Raw genomic sequence first — 23,505 nt, forward strand, 5'->3', positions numbered from 1 at the left:
CGTACTGCTTCGACCTCATGAGGCGGCGGATGGTGGTCTAGAATCGCTTCGAAGCAACCCAGAAGTCTTTATCAATGGCTTCTCCGAACTCCTCCCAGTTTTTGCCTTTGCGACTGCCGAAGCCGCACACCCGCTGGCCGGGTGGGTACCTGTCCGCTACATGTAGAATAGAATAAAACATGCATTGATTCAAACTTAGTGTAAAAATGCTTCTGCTCAAGAAATGAGACAAATCCCACCAAAATCTTTTTTTTTTTGAAGCGATCATGACAAACATTGCGGTAGCAACATATTTGGAACTTGTTAAAGACAAAAACAACTTTGAGACAGTCCTGCATTTCACCAAATAGCTGTGTCTCAGTTCGAGGGCTGCATCCTTCCAAGGACCCAGCCCATGCGGTCGACAAAGAGTGGATCCTGGAGACAGTCCTCCAGCAGTGGTTGGAGAGATATGAATTGGGACGATCTCGCTTACGGGACACTTCCTGGTTACAGCAGTGGTCCCCGCTCTTCCTTTTAAGTCACATATTTGCTGCACAGTCAAGCGAGGTTGAATTATGGTAGACTTAATATAATTTTGAATTGATTTTTGTGTTCTCTTGGTCCTTTACCTTATTTTGGAGGAAGTGCCTAAACTCTACCGGGACCGCCGGCGTCTGGGGTTAAGCTGACTGATCATGGGAGATGGTTGTCATGGATATGTGTCACGTGTTGACAAGCATTCTAAAGCTGTTATTCCTAATTATTAGTTAATGATGGATTATCTTTTAGGCTTATGAATGGTTGTTGTATTCACACACATACCTTTAAAAACACACGGACAATCCAGAAGATGTCCCAGAAAGAGTCCTCACAGTCCATCCATACAGCAACACCACACAATCTGCAGAGCAAAAAAAACAAACGTTAAACACAAGATCATACGGAGCCCCTAAAGGGACATGGGGATTTTTTTTTTTTTAGACATGTATCTCGTGCGCACGAGAAACTATCTCGTGGCCACGAGAAACTATCTCGTGGCCACGAGAAAGTTTCTCGTGGCCACGAGAAACTTTCTATAAAAAAAATAAAAACTTCTTTTTTTTTTTTTTTTGGAATAAAAAGTTTCTCGTGCGCACGAGATAGTTTCTCGTGGCCACGAGATAGTTTCTCGTGGCCACGAGATAGTTTCTCGTGCGCACGAGATAGTTTCTCGTGCGCACGAGAAAGCATTGGATGCGTGCGTGTGGTTTGAGGTGTGTGTTAAAATGGCAGTTCAGGAGTTAATTCGGCTGTATTTCCAACTCGGACTTCATTGTAAGGACATTGCTGCTTTGCTTGCAAGTCGTCATCGGTATATTGTGTCTGAAAGACATTTAAAACGAATTATGAAGGCATGTAGTCTGTTTCGGCGCAAAGGATACACCTCTTTGGATCGCGTGGTAGATTTCATTCAGCAGCAGTTACAAACAAGTGGCCTGCTGTGTGGATATAGGTGGATGTACACTAAATGCAAGGAGGATGGATTACACGTAAAGAAAGAAGAAGTACGCTTAATTCTTAAAGAACTTGACCCGAGGGGTGTTGAACTCAGAGCAAGGAGACGGCTCCATCGTCGCAACTATTTCGCAAAAGGGCCCAATTATATTTGGCACTTTGACTCTTATGACAAACTGAAACCATTTGGTATCTGTATAAACGGCTGTATTGACGGATTCTCCCGGAAAATTATCTGGATGAATGCATTTACGACCAGCAGTGACCCAAAAATCATTGGAGGCTACTATATGGAGGCAGTGAAGAAATTTGGTGGTTGTCCGAGGATTGTCAGAGGCGATCGGGGCACTGAAAATGTTAAAGTCAGAGACTTTCAGCGTTTTCTCCGTCGCAACATTGATGACGGTTCTGGTATTGACAGCTACATCGAAGGGGCAAGCACAGCAAATCAGCGCATAGAGAGTTGGTGGGGTTTCCTCAGAAGAGAATCAATGGAGTTCTATATCTCTATGTTCACTGACCTGAAGGACCGTGGTTTGTTCGGTGGCACATACTTGGACCGAGGTCTAATTCAGTTCTGCTTTATGAGCTTCATTCAGGTAAGCGACAATGCATTGTTTTATCTATTTTCTGATGTTTTTATTGACTGGCATGCACACACATGTAATATAGCAAGTGCATCTCTTTTTTACAAGCGGGCTGCAGAGATGGAATGAATCAACAGTACAACAGTGCCATCTAATGGAAAAACTACTGAATTACATTTTCGTTTTTGTCTTTTAACATCCTTCCATGAGCAGACAGTGGGTGTGAATATTAGCACTTGTGTCTCATGTCTATGTGTCTTCTTAATTACTGTTATTGGTGTCCTACAATACCCTATTAATTCATCATCAGTGTCGGGGGGTTTGGTAGCCCTAATAACCCCCCCCCCCCCCCCCCCCCCCCCCGTACAAGCATAGTGGGCAGCAAACTGTTTTTATTCATTTATGTTTATTAATTTATATATTTATATTTGGCCTTTTCCACTCATTTTCTCCTAACGTCATCAAAAACCTCAAGATTTAACATAATTTATTTGAAGTAATCTCATAACTAAATTAAAGAGCACATGATGATAATAACAAATTGCATATTAATGTACTTTTCTTTCTCTCTGTACTGTTTTTCCAGGATGAATTAGACGAGACCATCAATGTGTGGGATGCACATGTCATCAGACCATCAAAGAATGACAGGGTGCCCAGTGGTCGCCCCCGAATCATGTACATGTTCCCAGAACTCTACACAACTTGTGATTGCATTTCCCCAGTGGACAGAGCTGATGTACAGTTGTGTCAGAGTAACTGCACATTTCGACCAGCAGTGCCATGTGACACAGACATCTACAACATCTGCAACATTCTGATGGCAGAGTCACAGCTGCATCTTCCAGCTGATGCTTATCAGGCATTGGATTTGTACCTTCACTTGAGGAATGAGATAACATCAACTCTCTAATTTGAGATGGATTTTTATTCAGATTATTCAGAGCTACAACATGTCCACACTGACTACACTTGAACAGTGCTATGCCACAAACATTAAGAACATTTTGCAGCAAAACTGAGGTGCAAATAGGATTGATATGTCACTATATGCACACTGACTGCAAAGAGAAACAAGGCAGGACATGAAAGAGGAAATGAACAGAACTGAACAACCATTAGAAATGTATTGTACTTGCATTGAACATGAACTTGTTTGTTGAATGATGACATAAATTCTGAACATTATTCAGAATAACAATTGTATAAAAGATGCACATGAAAATGTAATAATTGTACAAAAAGGGACATTTACCTATGAGAACAGACCCTGCTGACTTATCAAAATTATTAAACTGTCTTGTGGAAAAAAAACTGAATCTCAATGTACTAACAATTTACAGAAAAAAATAAGAAAATAAAACAATTTTAAAAATGTAAACGGTCTCTGTTTTAATAAGAACAATAAATGAAAATCTGTAGAAACAGTTTTGCATCAGACAAATGCAAAACTCAGTGTAGAAGATAGATGTGCTTTCCATTCACTACATAATATCCATTGTGAAGCAGTCACCAGACAAGGCATTATCAAATTCTTTGCGAAACTCAGGGTATGTGATGTAAGTGCATGGTAACTCAAGAACTGCTCCACATGTGTGTGCTACAGGCCTGCGACTTAAACCACACAATGTGTTAAAAATGACTTCAATTGTGTCTTTGCACAGCACAGTAGATCCTGTGCAGAAGCGTAAGAAAATCTCCAATTTTCTTTGGTCGATGCTTCTCACATACCGTAGCAGGTGGTTAAGAGCAGTCTGCTCTTGTGGATTTAGGCTTTCAAGTGATGATTTTATCATCTGGGCCACTTTCTTGTTAGTTGGCCTCTTAGATTCATATATCTCCATTATGTTGTCTGTGGTTATGAGCGTTGGCATAGCATTATGAACACTGGAGTGGAAACAGTCAATTATAAACTTTGGCTCTTGAAGAAGAGCTTTGTGGGCCATTGTTAAAATAGCAGCCCGTAAATTATTTTTAGGGGGCAGGCAGTGAGATCCCATTCTGGAGAAGACATCAAGTAAGTCCTCCTCAACAGTTTCATCAATGGTACCCTGTAGTGCTTTTTCAAGCGACACACGCTCATTTTCTGAAAGAAATCTGGCAAATGACATCATTAATAGTTCTTCATCCACTGAGCTAACTCCTTTACAACAGGCAAGAACAAAGGCTGGTGACAGTCTGATTGGTAGGATTTTGTGGTCCAGGTATCCTTTCAACCACACTCTTCCGAGCGCTTGCCATTTCTTCTCAGAATAGTCTGGTCGTAGCCTGGGTACTCGTTCATCTTCCCCCTCACACTGGTCCAAGAAGTGGTCCCAGAATGCGGAGTACGCCTCTCTTGACACACCATCACTGTCCATAGCTTTCTCATTTGTAAACTCCATTCTTAGACGAGCATTCAGTACTTTTGGATCCATGAAGACATTAAGGACATCATCAACTATGTTTACTCGTCTTAATTTCAAAATAAGGATTTCTTTGTCAAATGGATCTGGTGATGCTGGAAGACAGCTTGATGATACAGGACCATCATTGAATGTGGAATGCTGCAAGATATTTTAAAAAGGTAATTAAGTGTGATTATTGATTGATTAATCCTTTTGTGAACAGAAAAGAATCAAAGATTTTGACAATCAATGTATCAAATAGCATGCAAAAATGGTGATAATGTTGTGGTTTTAAATTTTCCGCTTTTCTATTTCATACAACGATGCATTAAATTACAAATGAGTTTTGGAATGGTTGGATGAAACATGAATCTAAAAACATATGCTTAGGATGAAAGATCTTCGGATGGTAATGTTACAGTTTTTGTACATTTTAAAAATGTAAAATGTAACAATTTTACAGGACTGTAAGACGTTAGTGCTACATTGTACCTGCATGCTGCTCAAGTCATGTGGATTCCAGGGAAGTGTGGTGTCTTGAGAATCACTATCATCACCAACAATGGGTCCAAACTTCACTTCAGAGTCCTCAAGAGATTGTTGAATGGCAGGATTAAGAGGGGAATCTGAGACATCACTTAACAACTGGTCTGCATCTTGACTTGGCACAGGCGTTAAACAGTCATCTTCAGATCCATGCCTTCTTGTTGACTGCTGAGTATGACTGCCAACATCCTCAGTAGGTTGTGTATGCAGGAGCTCTGTGTTACCCATCTCAGGAGTTGCTGATCTTGACTGGCTGATTGTCTCTCTTCTCTATTGATCATTTCATATAAAAAACAAGAAAACAAACAAATGTATTATCCATCCATCTATCCATTTTCTACCGCTTATTCCCTTTAGGGTGGCGGGGGGCGCTGGTGCCTACTCAGCTACAATTGGGCGGAAGGCAGAGTACACCCTGGATAAGTCACCACCTCATCGCAGGGCCAACACAGATAGACAGACAACATTCACACTCACATTCACACACTAGGGACCATTTAGGGTTGCCAATCAACCTATCATATTATCTATAGTTTGAATAATCTCATCCAAGCTGCCGGGTACTCCGGCTTCCTCTCACTTCCAAAGACATGCACCTGGGGATAGGTTGATTGGCAACACTAAATTGGCCCTAGTGTGTGAATGTGAATGTTGTCTGTCTATCTGTGATGAGGTGGCAACTTGTCCAGGGTGTACCCCACCTTCCGCCCAAATGCAGCTGATAGGCACCAGCAACCCCCGCTATCCCAAAAGGGACAAGCGGTAGAAAATGGATGGATGGATGGAAGCTGCTATATATATTCATGTGACTATAACACTCTGCACCTGAGTAAATTATTTGGTGTATGCATTTTTACTTAATGTAGGATAACATTTAAAGCATTCACAGACTTCCATCTTAACTGCAGATTTAAAACTAAAACTATAAATTATGGTTTCTTAAAGGCCATTTCTGTGCCCTCATATATTTCACCTGTGATTTATAATAGACATAGCTCCTGTGTCATGCAGATTTAATTTAAATGACACTACAGGAAACTATAACTATAAAAATATGTTTGAATTTTAATGAATACTGAACATTTTGGTACAATAAAATCTTCAGACAACACAAGTTCAGTACTGTTTAGCAAAGACTGGTTCCATAAAAATGCAATACGAGTGCTTACTTGTTCATGGTTTTGCTGCATTGAGCCACTTGGAGATAGATCTAAATCAGAGGAGCTCTCTGGATGATCCACTTCATTGAGTCTCCTGGTCTTGTTCCTCAAGGATCGTGTCTTCATTGTCCTAGACCTAGCCTATAAAACGGTGAGCAGCAAATTGTGAGCAGCACATTGTGAGCTTATACAGACTTGACATAGAAATAAGACACTAGATTTATCCTAAAAAAAAAAAGACATCTGTGAAAGTACAGATCACATTGAATAAGACCACAGGTAAGAAAGCAAACGTGAATATCAACATCATATCCGTCATATAAGACAGGTGTGGTACACAACCATAATCAGTATTGGCGCTAGGAATTTTCAAAATGGGGCCCCACACTAAATTTTGGGGGTTCCACTTTTTTGTAAGCTTTTTAAAACAAATGATAAATGTATGCATTATCCTGTTATATCTCACATTCTGTACTGTGTTTTGGAAAAAGGTTGTTATCGACGTTACTTAATCCATTAAACAAATAATACAAAAGAAAACACATTTTAATGCATATGTAAATGTCTTCAGTTATAAACATTCATTCACATTCTTCTTTCCTTCATGGATTCTAACTTAATTTGTTTCTGTATTATTATTTAATAAGTGGTAGGTGTATTTATTTCAGTATAAAAGTGTAAACACTTTTTTGCTTGGGTCATGAAATGATGATAATGGTGTGCCAGGGCATACATACATTTTCGTTTGTTTGTTTTATACCCTTTTTGTCAAACAAAACTATGTTTTTTTGTGGCAAACAAACATCCATCCATCCATCCATTTTCTACTGCTTGTCCCTTTCCGGATCACAGGGGGTGCTGGAGCCTATCTCAGCTGCCTAGGATAGTTCAATAATTCATAAAAACATACATTTTCATTCAATATTATGTTTTGAGCAATGACAGTTTTAAAGAAAAAACAGCTTTGTTTTATTAGTCAACAGTGCAGCTTTTTCTAAATTACATTTCACCTCTAAACTTTTTCATTCCACTTTTGTTATTTTTTGTTTATTTTATTAGTATTTTTAGAATGTGACGTGGGCCTTTAAAACATTAGCTGTGGGCCGCAAATGGCCTGCGGGGCACACTTTTGACACCCCTGCTAGAGATAATAAAACATTAAATCTGATAAGTCTGTGGATAAAAAGCAGAGCCTGGCGACGCATGCAATCAATATAAATGGAATACCTACAGTAATCTATGTATTGATATCACAAATGTGGCAGAGGATAATTACCTTCAGCGGCGTTTTCTGTGTTGGCTCCATGTCCGATGATTCATCAGAGAGAAGTAGAATGTTGTTAGACTTGGTGGCTGTGTAGACGCGTAGCATTTTTAGTTTAGTCTGTTCGTACAGCTGGCCCACCGTGACTTCACGGGGCACAGGACTGTGACTGTAATCACAAATGTCAAACTCGAAGTCTTCTATCAGTCCTTTTGATGAATGCCCATTTGCAAAAAACAAGCATTTGCCTGTCTCCAACAGTTCACCCATAGTCACTGATTTCTGGACCGACAGATTCCGTGTTCCTCCTCCTTTTCTCGTTCTAACCTGGTGATACATTCCACTCTCAAAGTGGAGCCAACCCATTTCAACCCGCCGGGTGATTTTGGCTGCATTTTTTGGCCAGTAGCGGTGCCTTGTACAGTATTAGGAGTTCTTAACCTGTCTCTTAATTTCTGCATGAGGGAGGACTTCACTGTCTCGGCTCCACCCGACTCTTCGTTTGTCACAGTTCTTTGACGGCAAAATGCTCTGAGCGCAAGTCGATCCCCATATCTTTCGATATACTTGCTTAACTCCTTATCTGTCATAATGCCTATGACATTGGTGTCGATCTGTAAAAAGCAAAACGTTTGCTAAATGGTATTTCCTACAGTAAAATAGCAACATTAAAAGTAGGCTATTTCTTACTTTATATAAAAGTTAATAAGTTTCCTCACCTTGTCTTCTTTTAGTTTGTTGATGACACTTTCAGGTATATTTCGCATTTGAAGGAACATGAATAAATCTACAGCAGCCATCTTTGTTTAATAACAGGTATCAAAACTGCTGAGCAACGGGAGATTATGGGCGAGGGAACGTCTTTGTTGGAAATAGAGCCGCATAAACTCCTAAACTGCCATTTTAAAACACACCTCAAACCACGTGCACGCATCCAATGCTTTCTCGTGCGCACGAGAAACTTTCTCGTGGCCACGAGATAGTTTTTATTTAAAAACATTTTTTTTAATTTTTTTAAATAAAAAGTTTCTCGTGGCCATGAGAAACTTTCTCGTGGCCACGAGATAGTTTCTCGTGCGCACGAGATACATGTCTAAAAAAAAAAAAAAATCCCCATGTCCCTTAAAAAAAAAAAAAAATCCCCATGTCCCTTTAGGGGCTCCGTAAGATCACAATCTTAATAAAAGGAAATATTTTCAAATAACCTGTAAATGTACACAAAAAACAGCAATAACTAATATCGGTACTTTGATGCACGTGTTTCAATACTTAATTATTCCAGTCACACATTAATAATACAATTAAGTCGACTTCTTATGGTGTGAAAAAGAAAATAAAAACATGTCAAGCTTTACTTCCAATGTTGAATAAAGCTCAGAGCACAAAGCGGTCTCCAATGGCTCTCCATCTGGGTAAAGAGATGGCCAAAGAATTTGGGTATCATTACAATAGTCGAGGTCTCTACTGACATCCCAGCTTGACATGTCTGATTTTAGCTTTTTTAAATAAATAAATAAACTATACTTACACTTTAAAGTCGCTCTTTCCGCTCCGCATAATGCCGCCATGTTGAAAATGATTTTCAGTGTTGCGAGCGCAAAGGATCTCGGAATATAAAATGTCGAAAAATGTACACGGATGCAACTTTTCTGCCAATTGGATAAAAGGAAATGTTTTACGGCCGGATTCGTAGGACACTTAAAACTTTTTGAAAATTGAGACAGCCTTTGTGCACCGCAATATAGGGTTGTACGGTATACCAGTATTTGTATTTTACCGCGATACTAATGAACCATTTTCGTTACTATACTGCCTATGAAACGTATCTGTCCACTAGCCCCCTGCACTAGTTGTGCGTCTCGTCACTCATAGCTTTTTTTGCTTACCGGAGTGCCTCTTCGAAATCCTAGACCACCGCTTGGACACGGACCTCCTACGCCTCGCCATTCGCTCTGACCATCTGCCTGCCCCCACAGACTGCCTTCATGTCTTGACCCTCCTCTCGAGTCAACACTTGGTAAAACACTCAGGTAATTACCCCCTAGTCTAACACCACACAGTCTTGGTTTTTAGTCACACTCCATTCCCTAGTATATATATACACACACACATATATATGTATATATATATATATATATATATATATATATATATATATATATATATATATATATATATATATATATACATATATATGTGTGTGTGTATATATATATATATATATAAATTGTATATATTGTGCATGTATATATATTAACACCAAGAGCAACATTGCCCCCTTGTGTCTGTGCCGTCAACTCCCTACTGCAAAACATAATAATTGGTTCTATACCTCAAAAAGGATCGCCCCTTGAAATTAATGAAAATCTCTTTAGTTCGTGCGTGCCAAAACATCACAGAAAAACTAAACTTTTATATAATAAATATTGGTAAATATTGGTTATTTAAGGTATACCTATTCACCGTTATTAGTTTCTTATTAACATGCAAATCAGTAACATATTGGCTCTTAGTCATTATTAAGTACTTATTAATGCCCTATTCTGCATGGCCTTATTATAGAAGTAGTGAGCCATTAACTAAGAATCTTCCTGAATCCTAACCCCAACCCTAACCCTAACCCTATGTTAATAAGCAACTAATTAATGGCAAATATGTTTCCCATACTAGAATGTTACCTAAATATTATATAAAATTCAGTATAATGTACCACTAACAACTACAGTAATTTATTGAAGTAATGTTACAATAGTATACCGCATTTACCTTGGGGAGTGAACTTATACGGTATCTCCTTCCAGCTGTGTTTATGGCAAACACACCATCAGCAGCGTTTGCATATTTTCCTTGATATATGGCGGCTGTCTTAAATTGCTTTAATATCCTTGGCTGGAATTAGACTCATTCTTCTTCAGTATGGTTCAGACTTGCAGTCATACACTGAAACAGATTCCCCAAACCGGCTACACACCAGGTCATGTTTTATTTGATCATGCTACACTTTGGGACATTCTTGGACCAATTGTCATTTTTTTGCGACATTCCGCCTGAGGATAAGAAGCTGCCCTCTATCAAACTGTGTGCAATTAGTAGCAAGCGTCTTATCCTTACACTGAATGTGGCAAAAAAAAAAAAAGACATTTCACCCTCTCTGAAACGTCACATATGTATTTATTTCATGGCATCGCATGATTATGTACACGTGCAGTTAGTAATTTCCAAAAAAAGACAAAATGTTTGCTTAACTATTCAGCTTTGAGCTTAATTCATATTCAAAGAGCATTAACAAACATTGTTGTTCAAAAAAGGCATCATCATTGGAGACAGTGTGTACTGCATATAGTACTAATGCAGTAGATGAGTGTTGCATGCATATTCTTAATGTCAGCGTGCACTATAGAAGCTTTTAAACGTTATGAGTGCTCCTTGTAGTCCAAAGTAAAGACTGCCATGCTATCCTTTTTTTGTGACCTCATCACTTGTGCTCCCCCACCGCACTCCTCCCATCTCCTTATCCTCTCGTCTCCATAACTACCCTCACTTACTCACATCCATCTTTTGAGTCCCCCACATCCCCACTGCCCTTGTGGCGCCTGTATTCCCATTCAAGACGGTGTTTCTCTTTCTAAAAAAATAAGGCACTTCTGCAATTCTTTGTTTCGCTTATCACTTGTTTTATTATGCAGGATTATCAGGTATTGTTTTAGTGAGGATTAGTACCAAGTATTAAAATATGCTCTCTTACGGAAGTTGTGACTCCACGATACAGGAGACAGCAGGCAGTATTTAATAGGGCAGTAGTTGTCAACCTTTTTTAAGTGATGTACCCCCTGTGAAAATTTTTTTTGATTCAAGTACCCCCTAGTCAGAGCAAAGCATTTTTGGTTGGAAAAAAAGAGATGAAGAAGTAAAATAAAGCACTATGTCATCAGTTTCTGATTTATTAAATTGTGTAACAGTGCAAAATGTTGCAAATTTTTAGTGGTCTTTCTTGAACTATTTGGAAAAAAATATATAATAATAACTAAAAACTGGTTGCAAAATAAACAAGTGATTCAATTATAAATAAAGATTTTTACACATAAAATTAATCATCAACTTAAAGTGCCCTCTTTGGGGATTGTAATAGAGATCCATCTGGATTCATGAACTTAATTCCAAACATTTCTTCACAAAAAAAAAAGAAATATTTAACATCAATATTTTTGGAACATGTCCACAAAAAATCTAGCTGTCAACACTGAATATTGCATTGTTACATTTCGTTTCACAGTTTATGAACTTACATTCATATTTTGTCGAAGTATTATTTAATAAATATATTTATAAAGTATTTTTGAATTGTTGCTATTTTTACAATATTTTTAAAAAATCTCATGTACCCCTTGGCATACCTTCAAGAACCCCCAGGGGTACGCGTACTCCCATTTGAGAACCACTGTAATAGGGTGTAGCCAGAAAGTGCATCAAACTAGCACAGGGAAAGCTGTACATCAAAAAATACAAATACACAAATGCACAGAAATGCTTACTGTCATAATAATTATATATATCACACATCTTTTATGCTTAAAGGCACACAACTTATCTTCCACTGCAAGTTAGGAGTGCCTTGCTGCTGTTGTTTGTGTCTTACAGGCTGCTAAAAGCCAAGGACGGACTTTTAGTACCTCAACGCAGACAAAACAGAGACTGGGCGAAATCACGAGGCTTAGCACATTTCCATTCTGAATAATCACGTATTGTGTCTACTTGGGCTGCTTGTATACCCCTCACTTTAGACCAGACCTGGGCAAATTCAGGCCTGGGGGCCACATGCAGCCCGTTAAGCTTTTCAATCTGGCCCGCCGGACATTCCCAAATAACTTTTTTAGATCTTTAAGATGGAAAGTATAGCTGCCATTATGATGTGCAGTGATGTTTTCAAATGACCATAAGTCTTGAACTATACTAAGTATTTCAATGATTGGAATCTGTGCGTTTTCATGATATTTTAGTGACTAGAGTTGTCCTGATACCAATATTATTTTGATACTTTTCGGTACTTTTCTAAATAAAGGGGACCAGAAAAAATTGCATCATTGGCTTTATTTTAACAAAAAATCTTAAAAGTGTGGCAGACCGGTACTTTTCCGAGGCGGTATGGTACCGAATATGATTCATTAGTACCGCGGTACTATACGTATATCCGTATACCGTACAACCCTACTAGTTACTATGGTAATCTACCTCACAGCAGGTCAGATGAGGCAACAAGCAGTGTGGGTGGGGAGTGTTTCCACAGAGTGTCTCCAGAGCGGCCAGCCTGAAATGCGGGTGTCAATGTCACGATCCGTGACTCTGATCGTTTATGGTTGTGCCCTTTTTATATGTCTTTGTTCATGTTTTGTTTCTGGACTCTGCCGATCCTTGTTTGAGCACTTCCTTGTTTGTGTTAGTCACCATGGCAACATATTGTGTCCCTCCGCACGGGCTTCTGTCACACACCTGTTTCTAATAATTATTTGTGTATTTAAGCCCACCTGATTCCTTAGTTCGTCCTTGGTCCATTACTTGCGTTTCGCAACACGTCACGTTTTGTATCCTGTCTCCTCTATTATTTTGTGCTAAGTTCCACCTTAACTTCACGTGCGTGTGGCACGTCATTTAATGTTTTGTGTTTCCTGCTACGTTTTTAGCATTAGCTTTCCGTGCATTGGCACGCGCTTTGTTTTTCCCCGGTTTTGCACCAGTGTTCTTTTGTTTTATTATATTAAAACTTATTCTTACCTGCAATCCTGCTGACTGGTAGTGTGTGCATCCACGAAGTGGCAACTCCGCGCAGCAAGTGCGCCGCGAAGCGTGACAGAATGGACCGAGCCAAAAGCCACTTCGCACTCCTCCAGCCCCACCAAGAACAGGTGTTCCTCTCCGATGAGGAGAAATCGGAGATCTTCCGGGAGCTCCGAGCACACTCTCGTCCATGGGAGAGCGAGGACGAAATAGAGCTGCCGGAGGAGGAGCTGCCGGCCGAAGCTGTGGTGGCGTGGGGGCTACTGATGACGAGGATAGCGGACGCGGAGGACCGCTTCCGCCCCCAAGCACAGGCCACCCCGACTTTCTCCTCAGTGCGTTGCCAGCCGCGCGGGTACGTGACACCACCGGCGAGGCGAGGGCTCTAGCGGCGACCAGGTGCCGCGTATGGGGCGTGCACAAAAGGAGTGCAGGACTTTCCCCTCAGCAGCGACTGCCAGGTGCTTTCCATGTGGCTTTTCCTCCCCGGCACCTGCTGTAAGTCTGCCTGAGGGACGCGTGCGGCGCACACGCACAAGGCCAGCTCCCAGGCTTCCAAGCGCCCACCCTCCCATGGCCTCGACTGCCTCCAAGCTCGCACAAATGCCCCCCCCACCAGCTCCATCTGGCATCTGGAATCTGCTTCCTGAGGGGGGGGCAAGGCTGATGGCGTGTCAGTGGCACAGGCAGACCTCCTTCCATTGAGGTTGCTGCCTGCCTTGCCGCTGGCTCCGCCCGCACCAACAGATGAGCCACCTGCACCAATGCTAGCACCTAGCCCAATGACAAGTCCATGTCCAAGGCTAGCCCCAGTGCCAGCACCACGTCAACCTCCAATGCCAAGTCCACGGCTAAGGCTAGTCCCAGTACCGGCACCACGCCAACCTCCCACGCCGGCACCACGCCGGGCTCGACCTCCAAGTCCAGGTGCAAGCCGGCCTTCCGAGTCCAAGTCCAGGTGCAAGCCGGCCTCCGAGTCCAAGTCCAGGTGCAAGCCGGCCTCCGAGTCCAAGTCCAGGTGCAAGCCGGCCTCCGAGTCCAAGTCCAGGTGCAAGCCGGCCTCCGAGTCCAAGTCCAGGTGCAAGCCGGCCTCCGAGTCCAAGTCCAGGTGCAAGCCGGCCTCCGAGTCCAAGTCCAGGTGCAAGCCGGCCTCCGAGTCCAAGTCCAGGTGCAAGCCGGCCTCCGAGTCCAAGTCCAGGTGCAAGCCGGCCTCCGAGTCCAAGTCCAGGTGCAAGCCGGCCTCCGAGTCCAAGTCCAGGTGCAAGCCGGCCTCCAAGCCGGCCTCCAAGCCGGCCTCCAAGCCGACGTCGACGTCCAAGTGCAGGTCGACGTCCAAGTCGACATCCAAACCGGCCTCCAAGACGACGCCCGAGTCCGAGACGACGTCCGAGACGACGCCCGAGTCCGAGACGACGTCCGAGACGACGTCCGAGACGACGCCCGAGTCCGAGACGACGTCCGAGACGACGCCCGAGTCCGAGACGACGTCCGAGACGACGTCCGAGACGACGCCCGAGACGACGCCCGAGACGACGTCCGAGACGACGTCCGAGACGACGTCCGAGACGACGTCCGAGACGACGTCCGAGACGACGTCCGAGACGACGTCCGAGACGACGTCCGAGACGACGTCCGAGACGACGCCCGAGTCCAAGACGACGTCCGAGACGACGCCCGAGTCCAAGACGACGTCCGAGACGACGCCCGAGTCCAAGACGACGTCCGAGACGACGCCTGAGTCCACGCCGGGCGCATCTCCCTCCGCGTCGGCTGTGGGTCTGGCCGTGCCCAGGTCGTCCTCCTCGCAGGGCACTTCCACCTCCACGGGTCTGGCCGTACCCCTGGCGTCCTCCTCAGCGGGTGCTTCCACCCCCACGCCGGCTACGGTGGTGGCCCTACCCAGAGCGTCCTCCTCGCAGGACGCGCCCTGGCCCTCGTTAGCCACGGATGTGGCAGCGGCGTCCCACCCGCCGCCGCCACTTATGGTGTCCTCGGTGGATTCGGGACACGGGACTTTCCAACCCTCCACCAGGTCCTCCCTCCGCCCTCCCTTCTCTTTTGGACTGTCTTGTTGTGGGGAGGGGTGGGTTCTTTGTACTTTGGGGTTTTTGGGGCATCTGGGATCTGCCCCTTAAAGGGGGGGGGGGGGGGTAGTGTCACGATCCGTGATTCGGATCGTTTATGGTTTTGCCCTTTTTATATGTCTTTTTTCATGTTTTGTTTCTGGACTCTGCCGATCCTTGTTTGAGCACTTCCTTGTTTGTGTTAGGCACCATGGCAACATAATGTGTCCCTCCGCACGGGCTCCTGTCACACACCTGTTTCTAATAATTATTTGTGTATTCAAGCCCACCTGATTCCTTAGTTCGTCCTCGGTCCATTACTTGCTTTTCGCAAGATGTCAAGTTTTGTATCCTGTGTCCTCGATTATTTTGTGCTAAGTTTCACCTTAGCTTCACGTGCGTGTGGCACCTCATTTAATGTTTTCTGTTTCCTGCTACGTTTTTAGCATTAGCTTTCCGTGCATTGGCACGCGCTTTGTTTTTCCCCTTTTTTGCACCAGTGTTCTTTTGTTTTATTATATTACAACTTATTCTTACCTGCAATCCTGCTGACTGGTAGTGTGTGCATCCATGAAGTGGCAACTCCGCGCAGCAAGTGCGCCGCGATGCGTGACAGTCAGGGACTGAGGCGGAAGGAGATCTTTACAACAAAGTTCTAAAGCTTAGTGATGTTTCAGATTGTAGATGTTTTTTGTTTTTTTACCCTTCGTGTTCATATTTTGCTGTTTGTTGCATTTGGCTTGATTGTAAAATATGTCGATGGAGAGGGGTGTGATGTTCATATCTTCTCAATATTCAGGGTTTTATCGTTCATAATAAACAATATAATTCCATTCTGTTAAGACGGTCTGTCATAACATTTTTAGAATTCAATCAGACTTTATCGTGAGGTTTTGTATTAGTTTTCCTAAAAATAGATATACCGACCTCCCAGTTACATTTTTTTCTCTAAATTTGGCCCCCGAGTCAAAACAATTGCCCAGGCCTTGTCAGAGTTATTTGTTGTTGACGAACCCCAAGATGCAGAGACGGAGGCAGGCATAGAATATGAAAAAATGATTTAATTAAAACTAAACAAGAACAAACAAAAAGCACGCACGTGGGCGGAATAACAAACTAAGAGAGCTAGCACTGGGAGCTAGAAAAACAAGAAGGAACTTTAGCATGGAAGCTAGAGGATGACAAACAGAAAAACTGGAAATAGCTAATGGCTAACAAAAACAACTTACCGCTACGACGACCAGGACAAGATGTATCACGACAGGTAATAGCTGAAATGATGCCAGACATGACAGGTAGCAAAGACAAAAGAGTGACATGAGGCAACGACAATACAATGATCCAGCACGGACTGGAGGAACAAAGCAGGTAAAATAGGAGCTGGCCGATTGATATCAGGTGTGACCAGATGCCAATCAGCCGCAGCTGAGTGAAAACAGGACACAGGGAGACAAACAGGAAGCCGAACCAAAATAAGAGCACGGGACAGGAACTAAGGACAGGAAATACTAAACACAGAGGAAACAAACAAATGCAGAGGAAAAACAGGCCTGCTGTAGAAGCAGCCTCAGCAATGTAAACTAGGGAACTCCTGAATAAAATGGGGAGCGCAGGGGCTGTACCTCAGAGCGAGGTGGGAGACTGTAACTGAGTGTGCAGCCCCATACGTTTCTCCTCATGAGCAAAATTGAAATCTGTCTCCGGGGCTTAAACCTGACACTCACAGAAAGCTATGTATGAAAAAAAATAAGCCTTTAGAAAGAGTTTAGAGCAGACAAATAATCTAATAATAATCTGAATACCGCTATCCATGTTGGTTTGTAACTCCAAACAATGATCCCACACCGACTAAGAAGCAGTGGCGGGCCGTGCGTTTCCCATCTAGGCCTTCGGTGATGAGCAACTTCAATAATTACCTCTTAAATACCATCATTGATGTCCCCACTTGACCATTACTGGGGAAATACTATACAGGAACACATTTACGTACTACTGGGCATTGTACAAAACGAGTTATTTTCTGGCGCATTTAAAAAATTAATAAACCCGCACCAGCAATAAAAACGTACCTTGCTGGCCGTGACGGCCCACCACTGCTAAGAAGTGACACTGGCTTTTAAAGGCCTCAGGAGATGCTTAACAGCAGGTGAAACAATTATTTGCTTATCAACTGCAGGTGATGAGAATGGCGCTTAGAAGCAAGGGTGAAGCTACTGCAGGACAACACAAATTGATCAGGGAGTAAGAACATAATAAGATCGCAAAACAGGAAACAACCAAATACTAAACAAATTCTGATTCATGGTGACAGGTCATGACACTCACCTCATAGTGGCCCCTCAGTGTTACGTTTTACATGGCGTCGGTTCTGTGCTCCCTCGGCTTGGCCTCTTGAAGGGTCAGAACCCGATTCCGAAAGTCCATTTTTGCTCCCGACCGACTCATCACTTTTATCAAACGTGACGTCAGCCGCCACTAAAAGCAATAACCACACTGGAAGGTTAAAATTCTTTTCCACGCGTGCGTGTGGGACAAAGTGGATTAAGACAGCCTCTTCTCACCCTGCAGGCGTTTAATGTGTGTGTGTGTTTCACTTTGTTTATGTATGCAAATGACAAAAGGAAGCCGCCCTACACACACACACACACACAAACACACACACACACTTAGACAGTACTTAACGTAACACCTGCACCAGCCTCGTGTTTGCAGCAATTCATCATCTCAGCCTGCCATCACTTCTAATTATGAAACCATTAGCCAACACACTACCTCACGCACACACACACACACACACACACACGCACACGCACACGCACACGCACACGCACACGCACACACACTCTAAACACCTCCACTAAAGGGATCGACCCTTTTGGTTGTGAGGTTGGTTTCATTGATCCATTTAAGCGTCCAGTAGGGTATTATTTGTTAATATGAGGAGGATCGAGATTGTTTGAGCCTGGAACAGATCATTTATATTTCCCAAAGAATAAAAATGTCTCCCAATTGGACATAAATGTAGCATGATAGTTGTCACGCCACAACACTACATGCTCTCCACTTAGCGGCAGTAAAACAAGAAGTATAAGGCGTGTGCATGAATAAACATTACCCACGCTGAGTCCTAGTTTTTATTTATTCCTAAATTCCTCCTCCCTGCTGACTTGTTGAGGATGAGGTGCAATGCGGTAATTGCTTCCAACACTTTACTGCTCTCCGTACATGTCTCTGAAGTATTGTGTCTGGCAGCACACACTTACACTCACGCTATTAGCTAACGTTTTAGAATGATGTACTTTAAAGTAGTCAGTGTACACCATTGTAGATATCTACCATCTAATTCAGAGGTGTCAAAGTCGTTTTCACTGAGGGCCAAATCACACTTATGTTTGGCCCCAGAGTGTTGCGTACGGCGGGGGAAAGAGACGGCACCACTGCAGGGATCACTTCACTAGGTTTATTGATACTGATGAATAGTTGGGGGGTGTATGCTACTCTACGTGAATGGTGCAAGACGATGTGTAGAATTGGAAGCACGGTGGAACAGGGGTTAGTGCATGTGCCTCACAATACGAAGGTCCTGAGTAGTCCTGAGTTCAATCCTGGGCTCTGGATCTTTCTGTGTGGAGTTTGCATGTTCTCCCTGTGACTGCATGGGTTCCCTCCGGGTACTCCGGCTTCCTCCCACCTCCAAAGACACGCACCTGGGGATAGTTTGATTTGCAACACTAAATTGGCCCTAGTGTGTGAATGTGAGTGTGAATGTTGTCTGTCTATCTCTGTTGGCCCTGTGATGAGGTGGCGACTTGTCCAGGGTGTTCACCACCTTCCCCCTGAATGCTTCTGAGATAGGCTTCAGCACACTCCTCGACCCCAAAAGGGATAAATGGTAGAAAATGGATGGATGGATGGATGTGTAGAATTAATAATGTAAATGTTACCAGAGTTTGTTGTATGTGCGTGTTGGATGAATCCTCCGTCAGACCAAAGGGGTAAGGCGAGAAGGCAGTCCATGGGCAAGCGAGAGGTCAGGGGATGGAGAGAGGCGACGAGGTATACTGTATGTCCAAGCGGGGGTGGAGGGTCGAGGGAGGCAGTCCAAAAGCACACAGCTCGATCACGGGTACCAGAGGGAACACTATGGGGAACACAGAAGACATAAGACACGGGCACAGGGAAAGCACAGAGAGAGCAAGTACGTATAGACGGAATGCTTACTACAAAGAGTGAACTACATTCGCTGGTCCTTATGCTGTCTGCCGTCATTAGTACCAGGTGCGCTGACTGATGATTACCTGCAGCCATGCAGGCGCGATGCGTGAAGAGCGAACAGGGGTGTGTCCCGGCGCACTTCTAGCGAAGGTGCCGGCCACGCTTGCAGCAGATGACATGCAGGATTGGGCATGCGCCGTGACACAGAGGGCGACTTCTAACAGTGAATACTATTATTAGACAATATTTTTATGCATTTTATTGATAGATTTTTTTTTAACTAAGATGTAAAAAAATATTATCTGAAAATGTATTGTATATTACTGTATATGGAAAAACTGTACTGCTGTTTTCATACTCGCCAACCTTGAGACCTCCGATTTCGGGAGGTGGAGTGGGGGGCGTGGTCGGGGGTGGGGTGGGGCGGGGTCATGATTAGGGGCGTGGTTAAGGAGGGAGTAGTATAATTACAGTTAGAATTCACCAAGTAAAGTATTTAATTTATATATATATATATATATATATATATTATATGTATATAAATATAGTTATATATGTATATGTATATGTGTATATATATGTGTATATATATATATATATATATATATATATATATATATATATATTTGTGTGTGTAAATATATATAAATACTTGACTTTAAGTGAATTCTAGCTATGTATATTTATTTATTATGTATCATTATTTATTTATTAAATATATATATATATATATATATATATATATATATATATATATATATATATATATATATATATATATATATATATATATATATTTATGTATGCTTTACGGTAGACTTTTGATTGATTGATTGAAACTTTTATTAGTGGATTGCACAGTACAGTACATATTCCGTACAATTGACCACTAAATGGTAACACCCGAATAAGTTTTTCAACTCGTTTAAGTCGGGGTCCACGTTAATCAATTCATGAAAACGTGACTGCTGATGTTGTGTGTTGTTAGCGCGCTGGGAGGACGTTAATGAAACTGCATAACAGTAAACCCACATAAGAAACTAAGAACTCCCCCTCGATCATTCTACAGTTATAACGTCATTGGGCAGAAACGCTGTTTATATTGAGGGAAAGCGGACGTGAAAACAGGCTGTCGACACGTCACTCAGGTCCGCATGGAGTTGGAGGGGGCGTGGCCTCTAGCTCCGCCTGAATTTTGGGAAATTTTCGGGAGAAAATTTGTCCCGCGAGGTTTTCGGGAGAGGCGCTGAATTTTGTGAGTCTCCCAGAAAATCTGGGAGGGTTGGCAAGTATAGCGGTTTTTATGGCTAAAAAAAAAAAGGCAGCTCAGTTGTCAGAATTTTACTGTAAAATTTACATTTGTTTTTTACTGTAAAATAAAAAACTGTAATTTTACAGTGAAATTTTGCCACCTGAGCTGCCAGTTTGTTTGTTTTTTTGTTTTTGTTTTTGACCGCAAATCAACCACAGTTAATTACAGTAAAAAAAAGTATCACTTTTTTTTCATATCTAGAAAAATGCTGTAAAAACCACAGTAAATTTTACAATTTTACGATAAAATCTATTGCTCTTTTTACATTGTACAATTTGATGGATAACTTGCTTTGAAATCATTAATAGAATTTATTTCTATTTAAAAATGGTTTGAATTAGACAATATTGAAGTTAACATTTTTTGCGATTACATGGAGTATTTTTTTTCTCCCAAAATAGAAAAAAATAATACATCTAGTAAAAAAAAAGGTACAGTATTTGATTGATACATATTATTTCCAGGTTTTCGAGGGCCAAATAAAATAAAATGGCGGGCCACATCTGGCCGCAGGGCCTTGTTCGACACCTGGGATCTAAGTGACAACCGCTCAATATTAGTCAACACAGAGTCAAGATTTTCTAAATATATAGCATTATATGGATGGGATAGGATAGAACACATGAAAACAAGAGGGAAACATTATAGAACACAAAAGACTTAGTAAGGAGCAAAATAATTGTTTCTGGCCTGCAATTAATTTGCCAGCACTGGGAGGGAGCAGTGGTTCATTTCAACAATACATTTTAATGCGAAAGCGTATTTAAACAGTGACACATGGTAGTATTAAACTATAGAAAGTAAACTTACATACAGTTGTGCAGTGGTGTGCCGTCAGGGCTATCACGGCCTTCTCTGCTGGCCTAACATAACCAGAAATGATGATCATAATTAAAGATACAATTATTTTTAAATTTACTTTCTCTAAATATCTAAAAGGTATTCATATTCTCTTCATGTCATATTATACTCCTTCCAGTGCTGTTGTTTTTAGTTTTAGTTTGTATCCAATCAGAATTCAGCCCACTTATTTTGCCATGCTCTACCAAATCTGCCAGAGGCTTTCAGAATCAACAATGTGGGCGTCTCTGCACTGCACTGTAAGTGAACGGGGACATACAGGTGATAGACAGTTAGGATAGCCAATCAGATCACGAGTTGTTGTCACTAATGCCTTCTAGATGGCCTCACGTTGAACGTGACATTTACACCTCCTTTGATTGGATACTCACTGTTAGTGGATGAATTTGAGAACACATAGAGATGAGAGACAGATGCGATAGCCAATCAGATCGCAAGTTGTTGACAGTAGCCTATCTAGGTTGCCTGATGTTAACAAGACTGTGATTGGATACTCACTTGTCATTCCAAAGAGAGTATCCATTCACAAGTTGCAATTCAGCAGGAAGCAGGAAGTGTTGTGCCGTAGCCATACCGGGATAGCAGAGAAGGAGAACAAAACGTTAATTAGGTGGCAGATATATATTTGCAAGGCCATTTTCAAGAAGGATATTTAAAGAGAAACTACATCATGTGAGATGATGTCGCCCAGTCCCGGAAGCTAGCTCAGCTGTTCTGGCGATGAAATGGGGAGATGCTAGAATAAGCCGATGACGAAGGGTACCACTGGCTTACACGGCATTGAATAAATCCTACTAATAGTGAGTTCTGATACAATATATTGCCAAAAATATTTGGCCATCCATCCAAATGATCGGAATGAGGTGTCCTAATCACTTGGTCCGTCCACATGTGTATAAAATCAAGCACTTAGGCATGGAGACTGTTTCTACAAACATTTGTGAAAGAATGGGTTGATCTCAGGAGCTCAGTGATTTCCAGCGTGGAACTGTCATAGGATGCCACTTGTGCAACAAATCCAGTCGTGAAATTTCCTCACTCCTATATATTCCAAAGTCAACTGTCGGCTTTATTATAAGAAAATGGAAGAGTTTAGGAACAACAGCAACTCAGCCACGAAGTCGTAGGCCACATAAGCTGACAGAGGGGTCAGTTACTACAGAGCTCCAAACTTCAGGTGACCTTCCATTTAGCCAACGTACAGTACGCATAGAACTTCGTGGAATGGGTTTCCATGGCTGACCAGCTGTGTCTAAGCCATACATCACCAGTGGTGTAAAGCAGTGGTCCCCAACCTTTTTGTATCCGCGTACCGGTCGACGCTTAATAATTTGTCCCGCGGCCCAGGTGGGGGCTGGGGGGATGTCCTTTTTTTTTTTTGTTTTTTTTTTTCTTTGTCATGAAAAAGGGACATTTTAGTCATGAAAAGGGGAGGTTTTTGTGGTTGGTGCACTAATTGTAAGTGTATATTGTGTTTTTTATGTTGATTTAATACTTTTTTTTAAAAAAAAATTTTTAAATAAAAATTACGAAAAAAATATTCTGCGGCCCGGTGGTTGGGGACCACTGGTGTAAAGCACGTCGCCGCTGGACTCTAGAGGAACACTTCTCTGGAGTGATGAATCACGTTTTTCCATCTGGCAAACTGATGGACGAGTCTGGGTTTGGAGGTTGCCAGGAGAACGGTACATTTCGGACTGCATCGTGCCAAATAGGGCTGTGAGAAAAAATCGCTATTCTCAGGTTGTGCAATTCAGAATCGATTCTCATTTTTTTTAAATCGATTTTTTTCTTTTTTCTTTTTTTTTTATCAATCTAGCAAAACAATACACAGCAATACCATAAAAATGCAATCCAATTCC

General features: G+C 42.2%; 2 protein-coding genes across 2 annotated transcripts; one reads left to right on the top strand and one right to left on the bottom strand.

Moving 5' to 3' along the window:
• Positions 1–1,170: 1,170 nt before the first annotated feature.
• On the top strand, positions 1,171–3,444 carry LOC133553081 (uncharacterized). The gene is made up of 2 exons (XM_061900903.1): positions 1,171–2,075; positions 2,650–3,444. The coding sequence occupies exons 1-2, from the start codon at positions 1,248–1,250 to the stop codon at positions 2,974–2,976; spliced, it is 1,155 nt and encodes a 384-aa protein (XP_061756887.1). The 5' UTR covers positions 1,171–1,247; the 3' UTR covers positions 2,977–3,444.
• Positions 2,974–8,475, bottom strand: LOC133553080 (uncharacterized). Its single transcript, XM_061900902.1, has 5 exons — positions 8,140–8,475; positions 7,433–8,034; positions 6,166–6,297; positions 4,943–5,266; positions 2,974–4,609 (listed from the first exon to the last, which is right to left on the bottom strand). The coding sequence occupies exons 2-5, from the start codon at positions 7,784–7,786 to the stop codon at positions 3,548–3,550; spliced, it is 1,872 nt and encodes a 623-aa protein (XP_061756886.1). The 5' UTR covers positions 7,787–8,034; positions 8,140–8,475; the 3' UTR covers positions 2,974–3,547.
• Positions 8,476–23,505: the final 15,030 nt, after the last annotated feature.

This window comes from Nerophis ophidion, linkage group LG05 (assembly GCF_033978795.1).
Source record: "Nerophis ophidion isolate RoL-2023_Sa linkage group LG05, RoL_Noph_v1.0, whole genome shotgun sequence".
Lineage (NCBI taxonomy): Eukaryota > Metazoa > Chordata > Actinopteri > Syngnathiformes > Syngnathidae > Nerophis > Nerophis ophidion.